The sequence below is a fragment of the Cetorhinus maximus genome, chromosome 30 (assembly GCF_964194155.1).
Source record: "Cetorhinus maximus chromosome 30, sCetMax3.hap1.1, whole genome shotgun sequence".
Lineage (NCBI taxonomy): Eukaryota > Metazoa > Chordata > Chondrichthyes > Lamniformes > Cetorhinidae > Cetorhinus > Cetorhinus maximus.
The window spans coordinates 18,667,120-18,693,352 of record NC_135908.1 but is presented as its reverse complement, the minus strand read 5'-3'; the positions used below and the strand labels follow the sequence as shown (position 1 = coordinate 18,693,352).

Genomic DNA, 26,233 nt, shown 5'->3' with positions numbered 1-26,233 from the left:
CTGTACACAAAAAGCAGGATAAATTCAACCTGGCCAATTATTGTCCTATCAGTCAGTAAAGTGATGGAAGGGGTCATCAGCAGTGCTATCAAGTGGCACTTGCTTAGCAATATCCTGCTCACTGACGTTCGGTTTGGGTTCCGCCAGGGCCACTCAGCTCCTGACCTCATTACAGCCTTGGTTCAAGCATGGACAAAAGAGCTGAACTCTCGAGGTGAGGTGAGAATGACTGCCCTTGACATCAAGGCAGCATTTGACCGAGTGTGGCATCAAGGAGCCTTAGCAAAACTGGAGTCAATGGAAATCGGGGAAACTCCACTGGTTGGAGTCATACCTAGTAGAAACTCACCTCAGCCAGCTCAGCTCCAGGACAACACTGCAGGGGTTCCTCAGGGTAGTGTCTTAGGCCCAACCATCTTAAGATGCTTCATCAATGACCTTCCTTCCATCATAAGGTCAGAAGTGGGGATGTTCACTGCACAATTCAGTACTATTCGCAATTCCTCAGATACTGAAGCAGTCCATGTCCAAATGCAGCAAAAACCTGGACAACATCCAGGCTTGGGCTGACAAGTGGCAAGTATCATTTGTGCCACACCAAGTGTCAGGCAATGACCATCGCCCCATGACATTCAATGGCATTACCATTGCTGAATCCCCCACTATCAACATCCTCGGAGTTACCATTGACCAGAAACTGAACTGGACTAGCCATATAAGTATTGTGGCTACAAGAGCAGGTCAGAGGTTAGGAATCCCGCGATGAGTAACTCACCTCCTGACTCCCCAAAGCCTGTCCACAATCTACAAGGCACAAGTCATGAGTTTAATGGAATACCCTCCCCTTACCTGGATATGTGCAGCTCCAACAACACAAGCTTGACACCATCCAGGACAAAGCAGCCTGCTTGATTGGCTTCCCATCCACAAACATTTACTCCCTCCACCGACGGACAGTGGCAGTAGTGTATACAAGATGCACTGCTGAAACTCACCAAGACTCCTTTAGACAACACCTTCCAAACCCATGACTGCTGCCATCTAGAAAGACAAGGGCAGCAGATACATGGGAACACCACCAGTTCCCCTCCAAGCCACTCACCATCCTGACTTGGAAATATATCGCTGTTCCTTCACTGTCACTGGGTCAAAATCCTTGAACTCCCTCCCTAACAATGCTGTGGGTGTACCTACACCACATGCACTGCAGCAGTTCAAGAAAGCAGCTCACCACCACCTTAAGGGCAATGAGGGATGGGCAATAAATGCTGGCCCAGCTAGCGAAGGCCACACCCCTTGAATGTATCAAAAAAACGATTTCAGAATCTCTCCCACAGCCATTTTGAAACATTTGAAATGCCTTCTAGTATCTGGCATCCACATTGGCCCAAATGTTTTAATGTCCTGTGAACAGGCTCTGGAGGCTCTTTCTGGCTGGGAACAGCAGTTCTAAAATTAAAGCAAAATACTGCTGATGCTGGAAATCTGAAAGAAAAAGAAAATGCTGGAAAAACTCAGCAGGTCTGGCAGCATCTGTGGAGAGAGAAAAAGTTAACATTTCGATTCCTTATGACTCCTCTTCAGAGCTAAAGAGGAGTAGAAATATGATTTTATACTATTCAAGGGGGTGGGGCAAGATAGAAGGTAAGGGATAGGTGGGGGGCTAAGCAGAGATTGAGAAAGATGTCACGGACACAAGACAAAAGGGAGTGTTAACAGTAGTGGTAAAGACTGAAGGAGGTGCTGATAATGGCGTAAAGGTAAGACAGCAGAATGTGTTAATAGCAGAACAAGGGTCAGCACTCTGAAAGCACGACATTGAAACAGTGACTGATGGCCCTGTGGAGGGGGTGACCGGGGATGGGGTGGGGGGTGTTGGGGAAAAAGGATTTTAAAAATGTATAAATGAATAAAAGTAAATTAAAAATTTACATTAAAAAAAAAAATTGGATTAAAAAGGGAGCAAAGATGGAGGAGAGAGTTCATGGTCTAAAGCTGTTGAACTCAATGTTAAGTCCAGAAGGTTGTCAAGTTCCTAATCAGAAAATGAAGTGCTGTTCCTCCAGTTTGCATTGGGCTTCACTGGACATTGCAGCAGGCCAAGGGCAGACATGTGGGCGTGAGAGCAGGATGGTGTGTTGAAATGGCAAGCGACAGGAAGGTAGGGGTCATACTTGCACACTGAGCGAACGTGTTCCGCAGAGCAGTCACCCAGTCTGCGATTGGTCTCCCCAATGTAGAGGAGACTGCATTGGGAGCAGTGAATACAGTAAACCAAATTGAAGGAGGTGCAAGTTGAAAGGAGTGTTTGGGGCCTTAGACAGTGATGGGAGGAGGTAACGGGGCAGGTGTCCCATCTTCTGCGATTGCTTGGGTAGGTGCCATGGGAAGGGCATGAGGAGTTGGGGGTGGTGGTGGGGTAAGGTTGATGTTTCCCTTAGACATTAAGGACTGAGCGGCCTCTGCGTCCTGGAGCAATACAACGGACTTGCTCACATTTTGGGACAGGTAGGGGAACACTTGTTCCTGAAAGGACAAAACTCTGGAAGCTTTTTTCCGTGTCCTCCCAAGGGGTAAGTCTATGCAACAGAAGTCTCTGCCTACTCTGCTGCACTACTCGTTGGGATGTCCTTCAGGGTCTACTCATGGAGCCCTACTAGATTCCTTCCTTACAATTTCCAGCACTCCGATCTGGAATGGTCTATTTTATTACAATTGGAGCACACCAGTTTATGGGTGTTCTCCTTGCGGGCTGCAGGAGGACTCCTCGCAACCTCCTTTGTGTTTTCTTTTCTGAGTGCAGGGGCCTCTCCTATCTAGGTTGCCCTGCTTATCTTTCCAGTGTTCATGGGGATGGTTTAGAGAGGATCGTTGAGTTTCCAGGCCTATGGGTGAGATTGTAGCTGTCTGCTGTGATGGCTACATTCCGGGCTGAGAGAATTCTCTGCTCCTCCAAGTGCATCCTCAGGCTGGAGGGTAAGCAGTTTTTAAATTCCTCAAACAATCTCAACTCGTGCAATTCCTCCATAGGTGTGTGGGATCTTTAAAGAAAGCATGCATCGATCAAACACTGTTTGCTTCAGCCGTTCAAACTCTACGCAGGTTTATGTTGGTTTCTTATTAGCGTTTGGAATTGCTGGTGATATGCTTCTGGGACTCACTCATAGGTGCTTAGGATGGAGCCCTTGGTTTGCCCATAATTCATGGACATATCAGGAGGCAGCATGGAGTAGACCTCATGGGCTCTCCCTGATGGCTGCCCTTGAATTAAAAATGTTCAGATATCTGATCGCCAATTTTAGCTGGCCTGCTACTTTCTCAAAAGTGGCAAGAAATGACCCCACGTCACTCTCCTAATTTGGGAATAAATCTAGCATGCTTGAGGGGCTCCGTGTTCTGGGTTAGGGAGATAGGTGGTGCTACTGGGTAGAGAGAGATTTTCCCTTGCAGCTTCTAGCTGTCTGGTCTCTCTCTCCCTTTGTGTTGCTAGCTCCATTTCCAATTGTCGGAGCTGGAATTCTCTTACCCTCTTCAGTTCCCTTGCTCTTTGTTTCTCACTATTTCCCCCTCTCTTTCCCTTTCCTGAAATTCTAGCTGCATTCTGAGCTTTTCCAGCTCGAATTTGGCTGGGGATTCTGAGTCAGGGTTAAGCTCTTATCTACCTGCTCTGTTGGATATGTGAGGCCTAAATGCCCTACTGGCAACTGGATCAGTTCATTTCTCTTCACTTCACTGGGCAATTTTAACTGTACCTCCCTAGCTACAACTTTCAGCTGTTCTGTGCTAAGGGATGCTAATATTTCGCTGTTCAGATCTCCTTGTTTGACCCACATCCGGGCATTGAAAGTTGCCGTTTTCTTAGTTGGGGAAAAAGAATTTGTTGTGGTAATCTACCGTGTTTTAAAATTCGTTCTAGTACCAAGTTCTTCCTTTTGGCTTCCAGTTGACTCTCTCATCTCAGATTTGGCTTGTGTCTTAAACTTGGACTCTGGTCAAATTCAAATGGTTTACCCGGATTTGAGCTTCCAGTTTCTGTTACAGACTGGAGAGGAGTTAATTTAAACAGCACTAGTTCAGCATCATTAATTGATGTAATTAATATCTGAAGTTACAAAGGAAGTTGAAGTGAATTACAGTAACTTGGCTTCAGCAGGGTTGTACTTGCAATAAGTTGATCCTTTTGCAAGATCTGAGATTGACATAGTCAGTAAGATTAATTTAGACCAGATTTCATGTTAACTGCTTTGAATAGCAGGTCTAGTAGATCTACCAAAGCCTAGTTCAACTAATTGCAGATGAAGCTCAAGCTTTAGCAGTGGCTTCAGGAACGAGACAACCTTGCCTACCAGAGTCAGTATAGTAAAGTTATTTGCCTTGCCTACCTCTCAGCTGCAAATGCTTCTGGGGTATCAAGGTAAATCTGTTTAAAGTCATATTAATCTTTTCTTATGTTTGTTCTCTTGTTATAGCTGACCTTACTACCATTCTCAAAAATGTAAATATTATAGATGTGCTATGAGGAGTTATTTACCTATTTCCAAATATTAAAGTGGGCTTAAGATGTGAAGTGAGAGTAGAGGATACTGATCTTGCTTCCGAGTGTGCATTTGAAGACCATTCCCTTGAACGCAGAGCAGAAAGTCACATTCTGCCTGGTTACCACTACCACCTAGAAAGACAAGGGCAGCAGACAGATGGGAAAGCCACCACCTGGAAGTTCCCCTCCAAACCACTCACCGTCCTGACTTGGAAACATATTGCCATTCCTTCACTGTCGCTGGGTCAAAATCCTGGAACTCCCTCCCTAACATCACTGTGGGTGTACTTAAAACATAGAGACTGCAGTGTTTCAAGAAGGCAGCTTACACCACCACCTCCAAAGGCATTTAGGGATGGGCAATAAATGCTGGCCTAGCCAGCAATGTCCGCATCCTCTAAATGAATAATAATAAAAAAAAATTGTCATCTCTGCACACAAGGGCCGATTAATGGCCAGCCAGCGTGAAACGTGCACTGAAAAGCTTAGTGATGCCGGGGCAGGAGGAGGGTGGGTGATGACGTTTCTGTGGGTGAGCGCTGAGAGAGAGCTCCCTGAAGGCAGAGAGCTGCCTCGGGGAGCTGCAGAACTGAAAACCGTGAAGTAAAGTTTTGAAAATCAGGAAAAAAATGTCCAGGCATCACAATCAGGCACCGGAACATATAGATGATAAAAGTGCTGTCTATAGATTACTATTTTAATTTCATTTAATAACGGGAATCTCATCCTGCCCTTGGTTGAGGCTTCATGAAAAATGCTAAGTCCACCTGCCCGATTCACCTGTCTGCCAGCCATAAGGTTGGACAGACCATGAAAATTCGGAGACAATTGCGCCATTAATGGGCTTTAATTGCCCTCTTAGTTGTCGGCGGGTGCGGTTCCGACTTTTGTGCACACCTGCTGACCAAAATATCCCGCGAGCGAGGGATGACATCGGTACTCTCGCCCAACGTCATCTTGCGCGATTTTGCACCCGATCGGGTTGGTCTGCCTGATAGCGTAAAATTCAGCCCAAGTTGTGTCAGGGCAGCCATTGAAGCAAAGTGCCATGTTAAACGTGCCTTGGTGTTTTCCCCAAAGTGCCAAATCTGCAATAAGGCTTTAAAAAACCCTCTTCTTTTAAGCAAAAGGCATGACTTTTTTCCCATATTGAGGCCATAAAAGCTTTTATTAAGAAAAAAAATAAAAACAAAAAACTGCGGATGCTGGAAATCCAAAACAAAAACAGAATTATCTGGAAAAACTCAGCAGGTCTGGCAGCATCGGTGGAGAAGAAAAGAGTTGACGTTTCGAGTCCTCATGACCCTGTTGAAGGGTCATGAGGACTCGAAACGTCAACTCTTTTATTAAGAAAAGTTCTGTTCTCAAAAGTATTATATTGGAGGATGGTATGAGCGCTGCTTGGAACCACCATCTCCAGACATGGGTCTGTTCTTCAATTTCAGCTTCTTCTGCTGTTGATAATGAAGGCTAAGTACCCCTCTTTTTAGATCTATGATAAAATTCCGAGACCTCCTACTTGCATAGCTGTAGTCTTTTTAATTTAATGACTGTAAGGCATAATTATATTTACCCTCTGTCTTACTTTTTTCTCTCATTCTTGTTAGTGTTTGTTAGCTTGTTTAGAAAGTTTACTTTCAGGAATCTTGTCTTAAAACTCTTGTCTGTCATTTCAGCTGAAGCTGAAGTCTGAGCCAGTCTGATGCGAAAAGGCAAACTTGAATGCTAGGCCACTCCTATAATAAAAATATTCTAACTTTACTATAACCACACTCACCGTAACATTTTTAACTTTGTCAAATGTCAGCGACATTGCTGATTTTCACTTGGAAAACTGACAATAAGGGGCCTCTAAAGTGGAGTCAGTTGCCTTGGTGCTCTGGCCAGCACCAATATGAAAAGAGCCCACTTCTAGGTGACAGGGGTAGGCCTGAATAGGTGATGGGCCTCTTTCTCCCACACAAATCGGAACCCTAATGATATACTTAGATTGCAGTTTTAAGTGACACATGGCCAATGCGTACACCATGTACACCCCATCCATGTTTACTGACGTTCTGATCAGGAAACAGTCAATTTTTTTATTTTTGTGGAGCCATAAAGAGCAGGATATTTTGGAGGCCATGGATTAATCACCTGCATCGGGATCCCATTTGGTTTTGCAACACCTATCAAGTTAAAAGAAGTCTCAAAATCGGAGCTACCTCCAACTTGTGGGCAGTTAATGTGCTCCACCTGACAGCAGACTAAAACTCAATCGGCATTCGTTTTTAATAATGCTTGCTCAGTTTTATAAATTTTTGACTTTATTTTAAATCTACTGATCCCTTGCCATCAGTGAGGTTGCCCTCAAAATCGAGGTTCATGGAAATGTGACTGCTTTTATGATTGCAAACAATTGAATTGTTGAAGCATGTTAACTTTGCTTCAGCTTTTTAGCTTGGACCTAGAATTCCAAAAACATCTCAAGACTAGGGAAACTAGAAATATTTAGTTTTGAAGCAAGGTGAACAAAGGGGACTTTGTAAAAGAAATAAATGGTATAGAAAACATAAATGCATATCACAGCAAGATAAACAGTGACAGTAGGACAAGAGATTAAAAGTAGGCCATGTACAGAACACAAGCCTTGATACAAAGACAACACTAATATATAAATGACCTTGTCTCTGAGATTTTGGATGGTGTTATGCTGGGGATAAATGCATGAGCAGAAGTCCTGCCCCAGTAAAGTTTTGATGTATGGAAAGCATCATTAAAGACTTTGTTGCAATCTGACCATAGTTTAGGTTATTGAATTTTTACGCTGTTCCTTGGCAACTAATTATTTTGGCTGCACAAATACAATTACTTCTTTATTCTATTCAGACTTTAAAATCAGTGCTGGTCATGCTGCAGATTTCAATCAACGCCTACTGGATGCAAGTACTCAGTTCCAAAAGAATCAGGAGAAAGGGACAATAGATGTGTGGTGGCTGTTTGATGATGGAGGTATGAAGCATATTATTTTCCAAAAAGTCTAATTTTAATGTCTATGAATGTGACATTTTATAAGGTATTCATTAGGTTTGAAAATTAGTAATGCAATCTTTTCTTTTAAACATATTAATTTATGATCTCCGGGTGACCCACAGTATTTTACAACCAGTGAAGTACTTTTGAAATGCAGTCACCATTATAATGTATGAAATGCAGCAGCACGTTTGCACTTAGCAACCTTCCACAAACTGGAATGAAACAAATGACCATATTGTCTGGTGGTTAAGGGAGAAATATTGGCTAGGATACTGGGACAATTTCCTTACTGTTCTCAAGTAGTGCCATGGGATCTTCCATCTCCAACCAAGAAGGCAGTTGGAGCCTTGATGCAGTGCCTCATCCGAAAGGCAGCAGCTTTGACAATGCAACACTAATGGAATACTGCACTAAAGTGCCAATCTCGATTTTGTGCAATATCTCTGGACTGGAGCCATGGGCTGGATATAGTGGATTTGTTGGGGGTCTCGGCTGCTGGCTGGAGAGTCAGTGGGAGACCCGTGTCACCTGAATGAAGTGACACTCTTGCAGTTGACAGGCCAGTGGCAGGCCTTTCCTGGGATCCAAAATAGAGGCTGCCATTCGGAGGCTAGCAGCTCTTCTGTACTTGGCAGCGGTGGCTGCTGCTGGTACTACACCCACCTGAGGCTTCAGGTCAAGGAGGGACCCAGACACAGGTAAATGATGTGGGAGAGGGGTTTGAGGGGGGTGGGAGTGGTTTTCAGCAGGCACCCCCCTTCCTGATGCCAGGTCCCTTGATCAAACACTCAGTGCTTTTGAACAAGGGATCCCTCCCCCCAGAACCTGCAAGCAAAGACACTAGGTGATTCACCTGCTTGCTGCTCAGGGGCAGGATGATAAATGCCTGCTTAAGGGCCTCAATTGGTGGCAGGGCAGAAGGAATGGGCCTTCCCACCCCAAACTTAATAGGGGTGGAGGCGGGAAAGTAGCAAAGTCCCCATTCGCCATCTCTTTCCCACCCCACCCCCAACCCAGCCCTCTAAATTTGCCACAGCGAAGGGAATTAAATTCCACCCAATGATTCTGAGCTTTGATTCAGTGATTGTATTCTTGCCTCAAATAGAATTTTTTTCAGGCTGAGATTTCTTGTAGTCTAAAGAATGATCAGGAATACTTTGGAATATTTTGATATGCAAAGGTTAAAAGATTTCCTGATGGCCTTTTTGGGTGTTGGCAATACCTGTTGTAATTCTAATATTATCTATGAAATCTAAAACTATTTCAGTCTTTGTTTATGAAAGAGCCTGTGGTGTCAAATGAATAATGTTGCATTGCATTTCAACTTATTAATTAAATAAGTATTATGCCTATTATCATTACTTCAATAGGTTTGACTATTCTCATTCCCTATCTGTTAACTACGCGAAAAAAATGGTGTGGCTGTAAATTGCGTATCTTTATTGGAGGGAAGTTGGACAGCATTAATGAGGAGAAACGAGCGTAAGTTTTGCTTGAAAAGATCTCTTATGCATTTAAATCATTTGGATATTAATAACACTGTTGATATGTTTGCGAACTCGCTGCTTTTCAGGAAACTTGGCAAACTAAATTTTGTGTGCCGAATGTTCATGAATATTAGTAAAAGCACAAAACTTTAGCTGAAATGTTTGAAAGTATTGAGAAACAAACGTCTGTTTTTTGAAAAGGATTAGGCAGAATTTCATCACTAAAGCCACTGAACTTCCTAGCAACAAGTGCACTAAAGTCCTTCATGGCGATATGCACATCCAAATATAAACATGTATACTATATAGATGAATTTGCGTGCGCACATTGGTACTAAAGGGACTCTTTAGGGCCTACCTTTGCATTAAATTTGAAGTAACGTAGAATCATAGAGGACAGAAGAAAGTCATTCAGCTCATCATGCCTGTACCATCTCTTTGAGAGAGCTGTCCAATTAGTCCCATTCTAGTCTTGCCTCATTACCTTATTTTTTTCCATTTCAAGGAAATATCCAATTCTTTTTGAGGGTTAGTATTGAATCTGCTTCCACCACCCTTTCAGGCTCTGTATTCCAGATCATCATAACTTGCTGACATTTTGTTTTTAAAAAGCTCCATCTTTTAGCAGGTACCTAGATCTGTGACCTCTTTTTACTGATCCTTCTGCCAGTTGCTGTAGTTTTTCCTTGTTTACTCTAAAAGCTCTATAATTTGGAACATTTTTGTCAAATTTCTCCTTAACCTTCTCTGCACTAAGGAGAACAATCACATCTCCATACAACTAAACATCACCTCCCTTGACCCTCCACTGTCTCTAATTTGTACCAGATAAGCAAAAATTTTCCCCAACTGAATATTGGGAAGAACCAAAACCATTGTCTTTCGCACTGAGAACTCTTCCCTGACCACTGGCTCCATCCCTCTCCCTGGTAGCTGTCTGAGCCTGAAACAGACTGTGTGCAACCTTGCTATTTAACTCCAAGATGAACTTGCACCCACACAGGGACTCCATCACCAAGGACGCCTACTTCCACCTCTAATATTGCCTGACTCTGCCCCTGCTTCGTTTCAACTGCTGAAACTCTCATTCATGCCTTTATCTCTAGTCTTGACTTTTCCAATGCTTTCCTCATCGGCCACCAATATTCCACCCTTCATAAATTTGAGCTCGTTCAAAGCTCAGGCACCCATGTCCTTACTCATCACACATTGCCCCTGTGCTTAATGGTTCCTGGTGTGGTAATATCTCAATTTTCAAAAACCTCCATGGCCTCACCCCTTCTATCTCTGTAACCTCCTTCATCCCTATAACCCTAATCTCTGTGCTCCTCCAATTCTGGTATCTTGTGGACCCACAATTTTAATTGCTCCACCATTGATTGCCCTAAGCTCTGGAATTTCCTCACTAAGCCCCTCCATCTCTCTCCCTCTCCCTTGAATATGCTCCTTAATACCTACCTCTGAGCAAGCTTTGGAGCATCTGTCATAAGATTACTGTGGGTGGCTCGGGGAGAAGTGACCCTCTGCTGATGAGCTGAGAGTGGCTTTGGCAGTTCCTGTAATACTACATATTGGTCAAAGGCATGGCGTTATGTAAAAGTGTTTCGTAAGATATATTTCGGTTGTGATAGTGAGTGAATGCGAAACTTATCTTTTTTTTCTTCAGTTTGGGGTATTAATTGCCTGTTAAGTAACGTTTGATCAATGTTTATTTTAGTTTGTTTGTTACAGTAAAAGTCTTAAGTGAAATCCTGTCCACCGGTTTATTTTCGTTGGTCATTTGGGAAATTCATTTCTTTGAAAGTGATCTCTACAAGGATCGTAACACTGTTGTCATGCTGGCTTGTGGAGTGTAGTGTCAATATTGTTTGATAACAAAATGCCTTGGGAAGCCTTATATAACATGTTAAAGGTGCTATATAAATGCATGTTGTTGCTATCTCTGGTACCATTCAAGTAAATCTCTGTACCTCTCTTCAAAGCCTTGACTTCCCTAAAGCGTGATGCTCAGCATTGAACACGTTGAGGCCTAACCAGTGTTTTATAAAGGCTTAGCATAACTTTCTTTGCTTTTGTACTCTATGCCATTTATTAAAGGTAATTTTAACCCAGCAGGAAACTGCCTGGATCAGTCAGACTGACTTCAGTGGAAAGTTCAAAGTAAACAGAACTGTAAAATAAGTGGCTGATTTGATCCCATGGGTTACTTGCTGGCAGATTAGGTTCAAATTGCTCCCATTGGTTGCATTTGAAATAGTTGTCCAGAATTGCTTGTTTTAACTTGCATGAAATTATGCAATTCTAAACAGTGAGGTGATAAATCAAATTTCAGGGCTGGTGGATTCAGCTCTTGAAATTTGCAGCAGAACACTGGATACTTTCCCTGTGCCCTAGCCTCCCCAAAACCACACTATGATACTCTGGTCAGAATGTTCAGACCTTCCCCATCCCCATCATTTCAAACTTCAGATCCTCTTCCCTACCAAGTACTGTCGATGCCAGATGTTCCCATTCTGCCAGGCCCCAGCAGTGGGCCACACTGTGGAGCACAAATTCCCAGCCTAGAAATTTGACGCTGCGCCCATTTTACAGGGGCCAAAGCGTCCAGTATGCCTATGTGCGTGTGCATTTTGAGCTGGAAATGCAACTTTCACCAATTGGATGTAGGAGGCATCCAGGGCCCATGCCTGAAACAGGCTTTGGATCAGAGAACCCAATGATGCCTCCTTTACTAAACTGGTTTCTCATGAATGCAGCCAGAATTCAGAAAAAACAGGTCTCTGTGTAGCCTAGCCACCAATAAAGTGTGTTTTTGAAAATTAGTTATTCAGAAGTGGAGCCAGGAGGTACAAAAGCACTTCATGGCTGCAGCAGCCTTAAATTCAAAAGCTCTTCACTGGTGTGATGCCTGGAGTCAAATGTCCAGCAGCTTCGCAGTTTGCCAGCATGATGTAAATGAGACCCAGAATTAGGAGGGCCTCAGGCCTACTTGTTCCAGGACAGGTATTGATCCTTTCAACAGGCTTGCAACCTCTTACTGGTGCAAAACTGTTTCTAGGCTCCTCTGTCTCTGCCTCCTCACTCCTCTTTATTGCCTGCAACCCAAACAAACCCCAGTGAGTGCTTTTGCAGCCCCACCACCACACCTCTACAGTAAGCCTCACTTTAGTCTCCATCCTGCTCCTCAGCTTCTTGCCAGGGATGTAAACCAGAATATCTGGGGACACACAGGCACTGGCTAGAAGTGCTTGGTTACAAGAGATGTGGCAGACATGTCTCACCTTTTAGCCAACTTTCTGAGAAATTCCATTAGAGAATGAGCATCCTAATCACTGAGTTAGTAACTTAACTTTGGAAGCCAGGAGGGTTCCAATTCCAAGATTGATCCATGATCTGTCCTGACTGAGCTGATCTCAGTTGGAGTAATGTAATTGGCCCTGGCTAAGGGGGGAGAAAATCTGCCAGGGTTCCTGCCTCAAAACTTTAGTTACTCTTGATAGAAGTGGTTTATTGATTAAGGAACCAGCTTGGTTGTACTGTATGCCAGAATCAATAAACCTTCTGATATTTACTGTCAAGGGACTAGTGTGGTACTATAGGGCAGCCACAAGAATTCAAAGCTCTGACGAGAGAAGGGAGTTAATGAGGAAAACGTGTACATGCCTGTATTTATTCCTTCATATAGGCAAATGGGAATTGCCCTTACGGTATGACATTCCCAGGTGGTCTTTTGCTTGACACAGGTGAGCTGTAGAATGCCAACAAGACAGCATCAGGTGTTATTTAAAACTTCACTTTTTGTTTTGTTTGGATGATGATTTTCAATGTTTCAGGAGAAAGAGAGCTGTGATACTTGTGCTTCAAATGTAAAATAGAAGCAATTTAGAATGTCAAGCTTCAAATTAGCTGCAGCTTTCTTGAATAGGTTAGGTCTAGATGTACCTAACTTCAAACACTAATAATGTCCCAAAGGCCAGCTTGTCAAGTTAAGAAAGCTTTGTGTATGCAATCAAAATAAGTCCACAGAGTAATTAACATGCAGTTGTCTATCACTCGGACAGTATTTGTAGCTGTGTTTTGCTTAATCCATTGGCTTTTCAGCATGGAGAACATATACTCTCAAGTGTACGTTCTTGTAAATAAATGATATACAATTGCAAATCCCTGTCCTAACTTTGAAAGAAAAGTTTTAGTTGCCCAAAAGAAACTACTACTGCCAATGCAGAGACTATCTCTGTTAAAAGTACAGAATGGAAGTAATATATTAATAAATCATGAAAATGTAGAAAATATAGGATTCTTATGACTGTTCAGCATATATGGTAACCCAAATCTGACCACTAGGAAGTTTCCTTTTAGACCCTAGTTTGAAAACCTATGGTCAAACAGAAGGATGCATGAAACTTTTGTTAGCACTTCAATTTGAAAGACTATTTTTAGGCACTTTACTTGGAGGAAGAGAGCTTTTACGGGAGAGTACTCTAGTTGACTAAATGCTAGGTCAAAGAGATGCATTTTGAGAGACTTTTAAGGAGGGGAGCAAGGTAGAGAAATTGAAAGGTTTCAAGAGATGGTTCCATAGGGTAGAGTTGAGGCATCAGAGGCTGTTCCAGCAAAAGCCGGGGGAGAATGCCTGAGGCCAGAGTCAGAGGGCAAGATTTAACTTCAGCCTAGAAAAGGTTATAGATAAAAGATAGGATAAAGCCCTGAAGAGTTTTAAATTTGATAGGCTGTAGTTCATTGATGGAGCTAATGGGCAAGTGGAACCCAATGTAAGACAGGATGCAGGTAGCAGAGCTTTGTCTGAGGTGAAGTTAGGAGTTTGGAGGAAACAAGCACATCATTGTAGTGCTCCAGTCTAGAAATGGTGGAAGTATGGATGGGGGTTTGGTGGTAGTGGGACTAAATTGGGACCAATGTGACAATGTTGCACAGTTTAAAGCAGGTATCCTAAATGGTGGATAGGCTATGGGGTTTGAAACTCAACTCTGGATTAAGTAGAACGCTGAGGTTGCATGCAGTCTTGTTCAACCTGAGTATGTAGCCAGAGTGGACACAATGGACAGCAAGGATAGAGTTTTTAACAAGAATCATAAACAATTGTTTTCCTGAAGTTCAATTGTTGAAAACTTTGGTTTATGCATGACTTAATGTCAGGCGGTCTAGCTGCATGGCGATAATTCTGAGGTCAAGGGAAGTGTGGTGAAGAGGTACAACTGGGCAATCATATGGGAGCTAACTTGTGTTTAAGGAGAAATTGAAGGGAGCCACGAATGATTCTCTGGGAACTCGGTGGTAATCGTTTGAGTTGGAGGAGAAGCCATTGCTGGAAACTTGTGTAGGTCCACTCCTAAATGCAGTAAGCAAGGGCAGTCCCACTGAGATGAGCCATGGGGAAGAATGACACTGATTGACAATGTCAAGCACTGCAGAGAAGCCAAGGAGGGATGATATATCTGGGTTGCAGTGACGGCAGATATCATTAGTGACTTGTAATAGTTGGTTCTCTGGGCAAACGGAAGAGGTTCAAACAAGGAGATTGTAGGCAAGCACACAACTGGAAGGCAACAACATGTTAAAGACAGACGAGAGGAGTTTAGACATTGGGCAGCAGTAGAGGGAACAGATAGTTTAAAGATGGGCTTTTTGATTGTGGCTTTGGAAAAACAAGGGACAGTATGCGGATAGAGTGAGTAATTAACAATATCAGCACAAGGGACATATTATGTTGATTCAAGAGGGGACCAGGGAGAAATATAAATAAATTTGAAGGAGGTGAGGAAGCTGCATGATTGAAGGTTGATGATAGGATAAATGCAGGTCTGGGAAGTGTTTGCCAATGGGGGTGTTGGAGGTTTCAGGGAAAGTTGTGTGGATTTTGATATTCATGGAGCCAAAAATCCATGAGATCCTAGGTTTTGGCTTTGAAGGTGGAATATGTGAGAGAATGGGACTTGAAGCAATTCGTTGTTGTTCAGAGATGGATAGTTGTGCTGCTAAAGACAGAAGTGCTTGGCTGCTCTTTAAAATATTTGCCTTGGTATGAAATGGAGCACTAGAGAAGGCATATATAGTGCTTATCGCCCATCAGTTCCTTCGAGGTTGTGGGACTCTTGGCAGATTGACCAATATCAGCTTGGGATCTAGGACTGAACTTAATGACCCCCCCCCCCCCCCCCCCGGAGGTGAGTTTGGAGGCAGTGGCATTTAATTGGGTAAGAGGGTGTGGTGTTGAGATTCTATTGCTTTCCTGCCTCTGCCCCGATTCGACAGCTTTCCTAACTGGAAGTCAATTGAGGCCCTTTAAGTGGAAAATTAATGTCCTGCTGCCATTGGTATTCAACCAGTGGTGGGCGAGGGGGTCGCCGCATAGGAAGCCCAAAAAAAACAAACCATATCAGGTTCGCTTGCGGGCCCCTTGTCGGGTGGTGATGGTTGGGGATGGTGATGTCTCGCCTTAATGTGCCTGATCGAGGGACCTGACATTGAGAAGGAGGGAGGGAGGGCTGTCGACAGGCACTTTCTCTGCCCTTGCCTCCGACCCCCACACACCCTTCTCGTGACCCACTCCCCTGTGCCCCACAACCTCTGTGCTGCCCTAAATTCACCTTTGGCTTGGGGTCCCTTGTTGATCCTAGACCCCTATGCATTACTAGCTGCTGCCACTGCCCCTTCTGCCCTTACTATCTGGGAAGGCCTGACATCAGTCACTTAAGTGCCTGCGGGTTCTCCAGCCAGTGGGTGAGATCCCTGCCACAGACATTAAATTCTGCCCTAGATGTGTAATCCTGGATTGTGGCATGGCTCTGGTGATGCACTTTGTTATGTATTTGTCAGTTTACAGGGTATGTAACTGGATAATGATCTTTACATCAACTATGTGAAAATGCAGTTATATTTTCAATGTTTGTAAGTACAGCAAAATTCCTATGGTTTGATTTGCTATAAATGAGCACTCCTGTGCTAATTTACAAAATGGAATTTGCATGTTAATGCTCATTGATGGTATTCTTTCTTAAATGTGCACATTGACACCATTTCCACAATTCCTCAAAACTACCTTGGGAAATCTCCACAATATTTAGATTTAAAGAAAAGTACAGTGATCTGTTGCAAAGAACATTTAATGGATAAGCAAAATTTTAGTAAATTGTCTGTTGCTCTGTTCAGCAAATGCTATAATGCATACAAGATTTCCTGTCACTGCCAGCAACTCCCAGCTGCTTGTCTTTTACAGACGGTTTTTAAAAAATCATCTTTACGTTAAAATTGTCAATTTCAATTGTCAAATAGATAGTGAGGGTTTGATTGCCACAGGATAGATCTAAGAACTCTGATGGAAATGAGGGAAGAAATATCAAGAGATCCTAAAATTTATATTTCAGATCTCTATTGAGAGTAGAAGGGTACGAAGATGGGTAGACAGTAGAAAACCTGATCTATAAACTGGCTACAGGCGAGAGAATAGGAAGCAGAAATGAAGGAAAGTTTCTCAAGTGTAGCTGTAGGTGGGTAGCAGTGTCCCCTGTTATAGGACTGTTTCTATTTACTGTGTACACTACCTGATCTATATATAAAGTTGGAGGAGGTGATGCCAAGTTTGTAGATAATACTAAAATAAGAGACATTGTAGTTCACCAGACAAATATTGGGATGGTGGGATTATTTTGAGGAGAATTGAGGAAACTGAACCTGTATTCTCTAGAGTTTAGAAGAATGAGAGGTGATCTCATTGAAACTTACAAAATTCTTACAGGGCATGACAGGGTAGATGTGGCTAGGATTTTTCCCCTGGCTGGTGATTCTAGAACCAGGGGACAGAGTCTCAGAATAAGGGGTAGACCATTTAAGACTGAGGTGAGGAGGAATTTCTTCAGAGGGTGGTGAATCTTTAGAATTCTCTACCCCAGAGGGCTGTGGCAGCTTAAGTCATTGAGCATGTTCAAGACAGAAATCGATAGATTTCCAGATACTAATGACATCAAGGAATATAGGGATAGTGGGAAAAATGGTGTAAGAGGTAGATGATCAGCCATGGTCTGTTTGAATGACGGAGCAGGCTCAAATGACCTATTCCTGCCCCTATTTCCTATGTTCCTAATTCTGAGGGCCAACAGGAGCTGCAAGGAGATTTTGGTAAGACTGTGGAATTGGCTATAAGCTGGGAGGTGGAATTGTGTGACAGTAATATGGAGGTGGTACACTTTGGTTAAAAAGTACACTGTGACTCCTAACACCAACTGAAGCCTTATTTGAGCATGTGCAGTGAAGTCGATTACATCATCAAAAGAGTGTCAGGAGTTAAAGTTAAATGAAAATCCTTCATCTAAAAGTTTACCCCAGTAGTTGCTCTTACAACAAATGCTAAAGCACAAGTGACTAAAGTGGTTTAAGAACAGAGGATATATGCAAACCAAAGTTAAGTTCTGGAGCTTGCAGATATTTGTTATTTACTTGTTGGACAAAGTTATGCAAAATATGATGAGCAGGCCTATTGAATGTCATAAAGGGTGAGTTTGTGATCTTGTGAGCTCAGTGGGGAAGACATGCTCAAAAGGAATGTGAATAAGAGATTAAAACCTAGACTTTCCACTTGGACAAAATCCTGAATGAGAATGTGGAGGGTGTTGTCTATCTCCATTGCAGTTTCCAGGGTCAGTCAGTGTAGGAATGCTCCCTCTAGTGTTTCAGTCTAAGTAGATGCAATTTAATATCATATAATTATACTTTGGGTGATGTGAAAGAGCAGAGGATTTAGTGGTTTAGATTCAAAAGATATTAAAAGCAGCACCTCAAGTGGATAAGACCATAAGAAAAATTAATGGAATACTTACTTTTATGTAAAGGTATAGACTATATGAAAGTTGAGATATAATGGCAAGTCTATATAAACCCTGAATAAGTCTAAGTTGGGATACATGCAATTTTGAGGCCCACACTTTAGGAAAGATGTTGAACCAATAGTGAGTGCTCAGTGCAGGTTTGCTAGTAGGCACTTAGAATTAAGATTGCTGCTTATATGGAGGATAAACACCCATAGATCGGTTAGGTTGAACTGTCTGATTCTGCCATAGTTTATCTGGTATAGAAATGATATTTAAAAGCAGTTTACTTTTTATCATATTTTGTTCCTCTTGCTTCTGTACAGAATGGCTGCACTTCTAGGAAAATTCAGGATTCAGTGCGCTGACATCAAGGTCATCGGAGACATTAACATGAAACCAAGCAAAGAGAGGTGGGCAGAGTCTGAATTTTTTTTTCAATAACTTGTAACTGTTAAATGGAGATTCCTGTAAGTTTTAGACAATCTGCAACAGCACAGAATATTAGTGTTGATGTTTATAAATCATGGATGGGAATGGTATGTATGTTTTTGTCATAAATCTCACAGACACTAACTTAAAAACTAGTGGCTTGTTTCCAAGATAGGCCATGCTCTCTCATTGCTGTAAATGGTGTTGCAGATGGATTCTAAATCTTACTGAAACATACAGGGCAGGATCTGCAGCCTGTCTGTCGGGATTGGGCGCGGACGGGCACGGAGTCGATCGCCACCTATGATTGGCTGCATGCCGCCATTTTACATGGGCGGGCCAATTAAGGACCGCCCAGCGTGACACGCGCCTGGTAGCACTCAGAGCTGCCTGTGTGGGCGGGGGGAGGAGGGAGAGTCAGGGCACGGAGCTGCCTCAGAGATTAAGTTCAGTTTTAAAGTTTGGAAAAAAGAATAAAATGATTCAGACATGTCCCCCTCATGTGATAGTGTCACATGAGCTGGGACATGTTATGAATTGTCAAAAACATTTTTATTTATTTAATAAAACCTTCATGAAACCTCATCCCACCCATGGATGAGGTTTCATGCAAAACGCGAAGGCCGCTTGGCCTCTTCGCCTGCCTGCCAACCTTAAGGTTGGTCGGGCAACCTTGCCAAATGTCTAAATTGGTTCATTAATGGCCTTAACAGGCCTTTGACAGTTCGGCGGGCGTGCAGCCGACTCCGGCGCACGCCTGCCGAGCGAAAGATCGGAATGATGCGCGGTGACGTTGGGACACCTGTCCCCGCACACCGAAGAGAAAATTCTGCCCATAAGATTCTGAGGGGGCTTGACAGGGTACACATTGAGAGGACGTTTGCCCTGTGGGGGAATCTAGAACTAAGGGACACAGTTTAAAAATAGGGGGTCTCCCATTTAAGGCAGGTGAGGATTTCTTCTCTCAGAAGGCCATTATCTTTGGAATTGTCTACGCCAGGGAGCAGTGGAGGCTGGGTCATTGAATATATTCAAGGCTGAATTAGACAGATTTTTGAGCTAAGAGGGAGCTAGGGTTATGGAGGGAAAGCAGGAAAGTGGTGTTAAGGCGACAGTCAGATCAGTCATGATTTTATTAAATGGCTCGAATTGCCTACTCCTGCTCCAACTTCTCATGTGATTATGTAAATCTGGGGAAGGGAAATAAAGGAAGTGTTGTCTGAGCAAAAACACTCTTCCTATTCTTCTGGAGTGTTCTTGAGAGTTCTACACATCCATCTCAGTCTGGATGTCATATTTTATTACAGATGTAAAACAGAAATAAAGACAGTTATTGCATGCTGGAAGAGGACACCTGACCTCATTGAGGAATAGTTCACAACTGTGATGGATAGAAGGAGAATGGAAAATATAAACTCCGATGTTTAGCTTGTAAAATTTTACACTTTTTAAAATTACTTAATCTAAAGAAACACAGCTAAAGATGAGAAACTCCCAATTCAAGTATATGCACAAGCTTTTATTTTTTTAAGCTTGGGGGAACCATCTGTGTTGAGAAGACTAAATATTTGTAACTACAGTGTGAAATGTAAATTGTCTTGAAGGTACTCTCCAGTGTTTGATTTATCCAGTGTTTGATATCTTCAGCAAAAGTTGAAAGTACAGCACTTAGCCAATTTGAAGACTATTGGACATGATCAAATTGTTTTATAATTGCAACATTTTACTGAACAAAAATGGAACTCTTATCATTCGTTATGGAATCACATCTGGCTTCTTTGATAATTGTAATGATTGATTACAGCTGGAAAACATTTGAGGAATTGATTGAACCATACCAACTGCACGAGGGTTCCAAGGATCCTGCAACTGCAGAGATACTGCAGAAAGAATATCCATGGAAAATTACTGATGCTGAGCTGGAGAGATTTAAAGACAAGGTGGGCAAAAAATTGACTAAAAATATAAATTATGTCCCTGAATTGTTTATGAATTATGGTCAACATAAATGTGCATGTAGTTACAGTGACTTTTTGCTTTAAATTAAAGACATATCGGCAGGTCAGACTCAATGAGCTTCTGCAGGAGAACTCCCGATCTGCCAATATTATTGTTGTGTAAGTAAATCCTATGAATATTACACGGAAATCAAATAATTAGGCACTGATTATAATAGGAAACAGTAAGGATTGTTCTTAGTGTTTTAGTTAATGTAACAACAGATTCAAAATTATATTTTGCTCTCCTATTTTTAGTGGTGAAAGTAGATATGATTATAGCCTATATATTGGGAAAGTAATTGCTATAAATTCTACTTCTGTATTCCTAGAAATAGCCTGTATTAGCCACAAATGGATTATTCCAACTTTTTTTAAACTTAACTTTTCACTTTCTTTCACACACTAGGAGTTTGCCAATCGCAAGGAAGGAAGCTGTATCAAGTTACCTTTATATGGCTTGGTTGGAGATTCTTTCTAGAAACCTGCCTCCTGTCATAATGATCAGAGGAAATCAAAAGAATGTTCTTACCTTCTACTCCTAGCAGAAAGTTAGCTGTTAAGGCTACAGCAAATGCCGCTTTCATTGCAGCACTTATTTATCACTTAGCATATTTGACAGTTGCTTAAAAAAGGCAACACTTGATTTATGCGGCAAACAGACTTTATTCTAGTTCGTGATTTCCTGCTCCATTTCACAAATAATGTTGCTAGTCTTCTAAAATTACATTTTCATGTTTGGTTACCATGGCGTGTCTGATTAATAGAACCCTGCATTTTAAGACACAGTTCTCCAATTACTAATTTTACAAAGATGGAATAACATTTCCCCCTTGTGCAGCCATTATATTAAATAGATAATATACTCATTGTTAGTCATTATGTCGATCCAAAATTGTTCAGCCTTAAGATCTTCAAGGGGTTTCTGGTTTCCATTGTTACTGTTTGATATTTCCATTAACTCAGTTTAAATCAAGATTTTGTTGGATATTTTGATTTAATTATGTACACTATTATTCAACTTAATGAGCATATACACAAGAACCACAGGTTGTGAAAAGTCTGTTGGTGCTGTCTGACAATCTTATTCAGGAGCACAATTCAACTGAAGTGGAAATGAGAAAGGAGAATGTGTCAAGCCAGACAAGATGTACAGATTTGTGAAATTAAGGAAGAAAGATGCGCAAAGATAGTAGAACAGAACAGAATGAAGAGAGAATGGTGTGAAATTTCTTAAAGGGCATGAGAAATCAGTTATATTTTGGAGGGATTTCTTGCAATATGTCACAAATATTCATGTTGCTCACATTCAGTGTGTTTGACTGCGACTTATGAAAGTAACAATGTAATCTGCAAAACATGTCAGAGTTGAAATAAATGGTAGTAGAATTTAACTTTGTTACCCTCTACCTTCTTTCAAATTGTGAAATTTACAAAAGGTATTGCTGTCTACTTTTTCCACCGAAGTACTATTTTTAAAATGTTCATTAAATGATTCCAGATTCAAAAACCATTACAATATATTATAATTTTAGCCGCCAATCTCTTCGTCCAACTAAAAATAGGCTTGTGGTATATGTTCGCCTACATAAAATATCAATACATTATGACACTAGGTGTCAGTTTCATGATTTTAAAAAATGGACAAGTTTAGAAATTGGTTGTGAAAAGTAATTGTGGGGACATTTTTACAAGTTATGTCCACTAACATCTGGCAAACTTTACAACACTCCAGTTATCTATGTTTGCCATCATATTATTCATCTGAGCCGAAAGGTTGTAGGTTCAAGCACCACTCCAGGGGTTGAACAAAAGTCTGGGCTAATATTCCAGTGCAGTACCACATAGCGCTGCATTATTGGAGGTGGCACTCTTGAGTGTCAGCCGTGGCTCAGTTTGTAGCACGTTCGCTTCTGAATTGCAAGGTTCCATGTTCAAGTCCCACTCCAGCTTCAGAATAAAAGTTGAGGCTGTTGTTTCAGTGCAGTACTGGGGAAGCACTGCACTGTCAGAGGGTGCTGTATTTTGGATGAAATGTAAAAACAAAGTTCCATCTGCCTGTTCAGGGTGGATGTGGAAGATCCCATGGCACTATTTTGAAGTGCAAGGCAGTTATCCCCAGTGCCTTGGTCAAAATTTATCCCTCAATCAGCATCACACAAAACAGATCATCACATTGCTGTCTGTGGGAGTTTACTGAGCACAAATTGGCTGCTACATTATAACAGAAACTACACTTCAAAATGCTTTACAGCCAATGACATCTGGTGTTCATCAAAAGTTCTATATAATTGCAAGTTTTTTTTCTTTAGATTGAACATTAAACAGAGGCTATGGATGTCTGTTCAGATGGATATGAAAGCTCCCATAGCATTTCTTTTAAAGAAAAGCTGAGTTCAGCCAATGTACCTGCCGACATTGTTCAGCCAACACCAAGCAAGATTAATCGATCATTCTTAGTGCTGTTTCTGAGATCTTACTTTGCAAATTGCCATTCTTTTCTACAGCACCATAGTAAACTAGTTCATGAGCTGCGAGGCACTTTGGGACATTTTGAGGTGTTATATAATTTCAGATCCTTTCCATTGGTTTCAGTTGTCCTTTTCTTAAAAAAAAAAGGAATCACAATCTGTTGATGATGAATATCGCATTTTTTTTTATATTCATTGATGGGTTGTGGGCATCACTGGCTAGGCCAACATTTTTTGCCCATCCCTAATTGCCCTTGAGGTGATGGTGAGCTGCCTTCTTGAACAACTGCAGTCCATGTGGTGAGTTCACTTGGTGGGGCAGAGCCTGGCTCACGTAGAGGCACAGAGAACTGGAGCCCGTGAGGCATATGGGGCTGCCAGCAGTTGATGGAATCCACAAATTTGTCCCAAGCTTTGTTTTAAAAATTGTTTTATTGTTAATCTGCATTGCTGGGTAAAGAGGGTAATAGCAATAACCAATCCTAAATCTATGGCTGGGTTTGGATTTTGTGTATGGTACTGCAATTAAACCCTCTTCAATATTTAAATACATCATTCTGTACTGCTAAGTGTCTCACTTTTGTATTTTAAAGATGAGTGTTTCTGGGCTGATGACAGCAAACTGTCATCATTCAAGCATTTCAAGCACGTTATGACTTTTCACCTTTTACCTTCCTCCCAATTCTGCCCTTATTCTGGAAGTTTGTTGTAGAAATAGAATTTACACCGAAAAATAACTGAGGAGCAATCTCATTTGGCCATTGTCACTTATGAATAATCTGTTTCATGGTTTATCTAATAGTTCACAAATGACTGAAGTGAGTCCTCTCATTATTTCCGAGCATTCCCAGGGACAATGGCCTACCAGAAGTGGGGTGAGCGCATCAAACACTCTCCAAAATGCACAGTTATCAGTCCCAGCCATATTAATTCACCTGAACTTCCATTCCAGAGTGGGAGATGCTCCCTCCACTGAACTGTCAAAGACGCATGAACTGCTAAGTATTCTGTTTGATTTAATATTTGTATAAGTGCACTACTCTTTTGAATTATCTGTCTTGGCTACGTGTTGTATGATTGACGTTGCGATAGACCTTTCGGCGGTGAGTGTGTGAATAAATAATATTCCTTGTTTAAATCCATGAAAGTCTGCTGCTGGTGGCTTTTAAATTAACCACATACCAAATGGCAGGGGCGGGTGTTGGGAACACACACAACCTTATCAGGATTAAACCATGCTGATTGTGGACAGGAGGGAAAGAGAATTGGGGATTTCAGTCCATCTCTCTCCCCTGTCCGTAATGATAGATTTGGATTGGTTATAGCACAGGGCTACACAGCGACAGAGACTAGATTTAAAATAAGAGACTTAGGCTGAAGGTCAATCCCTCATCTGTGCTGTATCGTCATTAACTTTCCCACACAGTCACAATCTTGCTTGTGGCTCCAGAATAATTTGCCCACAGTGTAATTTTTCTCACGTTAATCATTTCTTTCGATGTGGATTCAAATACCTGCTCATTAGTCATTTTTCATTAATTTTCATTTATTGCCCATAACTCAAACTCCCTCACTTGTCATACTTTAATATTAGAAGTTCAGTTTTCACAACACACCAGTTAATTTCTACTTTACAGGTTTTCAAAAACTCCTTGATGCTGTTAAATGCCTCTTTCTATCAAAGCAAAGAAGCTAAAAAGATAATTGTATGATAGAATTAGACTATCCTCATAAGCGCAGAATCTAAAATTTCCCTTTCTATTGTTCAGTTTTTAGGATGCCCTTTTTCTCCGATTATTGTTGATTTTGCCATCTTTGTATTCATTTTCAATCCATATTCAAAACTGACCTGATTTACCCTCATTAGCATCTGTTCTAATCTGCCTTTTGCATCTGCAGTCAGTATAGTGCCACTTACATAACTTTGGCTGCTCATCAACTTTTCATTGATCTTGAACCGAATTCTAAATCACCCTCACTGTGCACTTTTTGTTTTAACTCTCTTGCCTGGTAACATTAAAATGGAGCGACTTGCTCAATACTTTCCCACCCCAATCTGGCCGGCTACAATTTTAAACGACAAGAGACAAAGACTACCTCCTGAAACCAGCAGAGTGCTCTTTAATTGAAGCCTAATCTGCATTTTTAAGTCGTCATGGCCAGATCTATGGGGGAGGATCTTCTGGCTGGTGAGCAGGGGTGGGGCCCGCTCGCTGACGCGTAAAATGATGCGCGATGACGTTGGGTGGAACTTCCGATGTCACCCCGCGTCATTTCCATTTTCAGATCGACGGGGGCATAGCTGAACCAGCTGTGTGCCCGTCAACCTGTCAATGGCCTATTGAGGCCTTTGACAAAGTAATTAATCTCAATAATGGACCTGACTGTTTAACCTTAAGGTTGGCAGGCAGGCCGGGAGCCCTGGTGGGCTTAAGAAAAAGCATCAAACCTCATCCACGGGTGGATGAGGGTTTTACAATATTTAATAAAGGTTTCAGTAAAAGTGAGGGACATGTCCCAACTCATGTGACAGTGTCACATGAGAGGACATGTCAGGGAAATCTTGCTATCATTTGTTTTAACACTTTTTAAAATTTGGAGCCAATCTCCCCGAGGCAGCACTTAGCCTCAGTGAGATCAGTGTGCTCTTTCATGCGCATGCACGAAAGAGCGCACTCTCAGCTGAGGGAATCCCCCCCCCTCAGGAAACATAGCGCTTCCTGGCAGACGTCACGCTGGGCGGGCCTTAATTGGTCTGCCCATGTAAAATGGCGGCGCACCCCCAATCGAGGGCGCGCCTGCCCACACCCACTCCTGCATTCCACCCCCCGGCCCCCCCTTTAATGGGAGGAAACTTTTGCCCATGATTTCAATCTGACTCTGCTCCAAGTCATACATGCTAGAAACAGCAGTCTGGGACAGAACAGGCCCAACTAGACATTTCTTTTTAAAAATCTGCTTCCCTACGGACCTTAGCAACCAATAAGATCACCTGTGCAATTTCCTCAAACTCCTATAATAAGAACAGAAAATGCTGGAAAAACTCAGCAGGTCAGGCAGCATCTGTGGAGAGAGAAACAGTTAACATTTCGAGTCCAGATGACTCCACATCAGCTCTGTTTCTCTATCCACAAATGCTGGCAGACCTGCTGAGTTTTCCCAGCATTTTCTGTTTATATTTCAGATTTCCAGCATCTGTAGTATTTTACTTTTATTTTAGTCCTCAAACTGCGTTTGGTTGCCATTTTCCTACCTCAGTCAATATTAACAAAAACAATAATTCCAGGGAAAAAAAATCACAATTTACCTACAAAACTAGTCGTCTAATCTTAGAAATGCTGGCAAAAATATTTCTACACGACATCTTCAGTCCCTAATTTTAATATATCACTTTGAGATTTGGATGCTGTGAGGGATTCAGCAAATGTTATGTGTGGCATGCCATTAATGTTTGTGCTCACCTTGCTCCTGT

General features: G+C 42.0%; 1 protein-coding gene across 1 annotated transcript in view; it reads left to right on the top strand.

Annotated features, from left to right (window-relative positions):
• slc12a1 (solute carrier family 12 member 1) overlaps positions 1–21,682 on the top strand; it is a 109,453-nt gene extending 87,771 nt beyond the window's left edge. Inside the window, exons 19-24 of the mRNA XM_078532545.1 lie at positions 7,406–7,528; positions 8,923–9,034; positions 18,188–18,274; positions 20,098–20,233; positions 20,343–20,410; positions 20,700–21,682. Of these exons, the coding sequence (XP_078388671.1) occupies positions 7,406–7,528; positions 8,923–9,034; positions 18,188–18,274; positions 20,098–20,233; positions 20,343–20,410; positions 20,700–20,835 (662 nt within the window). The 3' untranslated portion in view covers positions 20,836–21,682. The remainder of the gene's footprint in view (positions 1–7,405; positions 7,529–8,922; positions 9,035–18,187; positions 18,275–20,097; positions 20,234–20,342; positions 20,411–20,699) is intronic.
• The last annotated feature ends 4,551 nt before the right edge of the window (positions 21,683–26,233 follow it).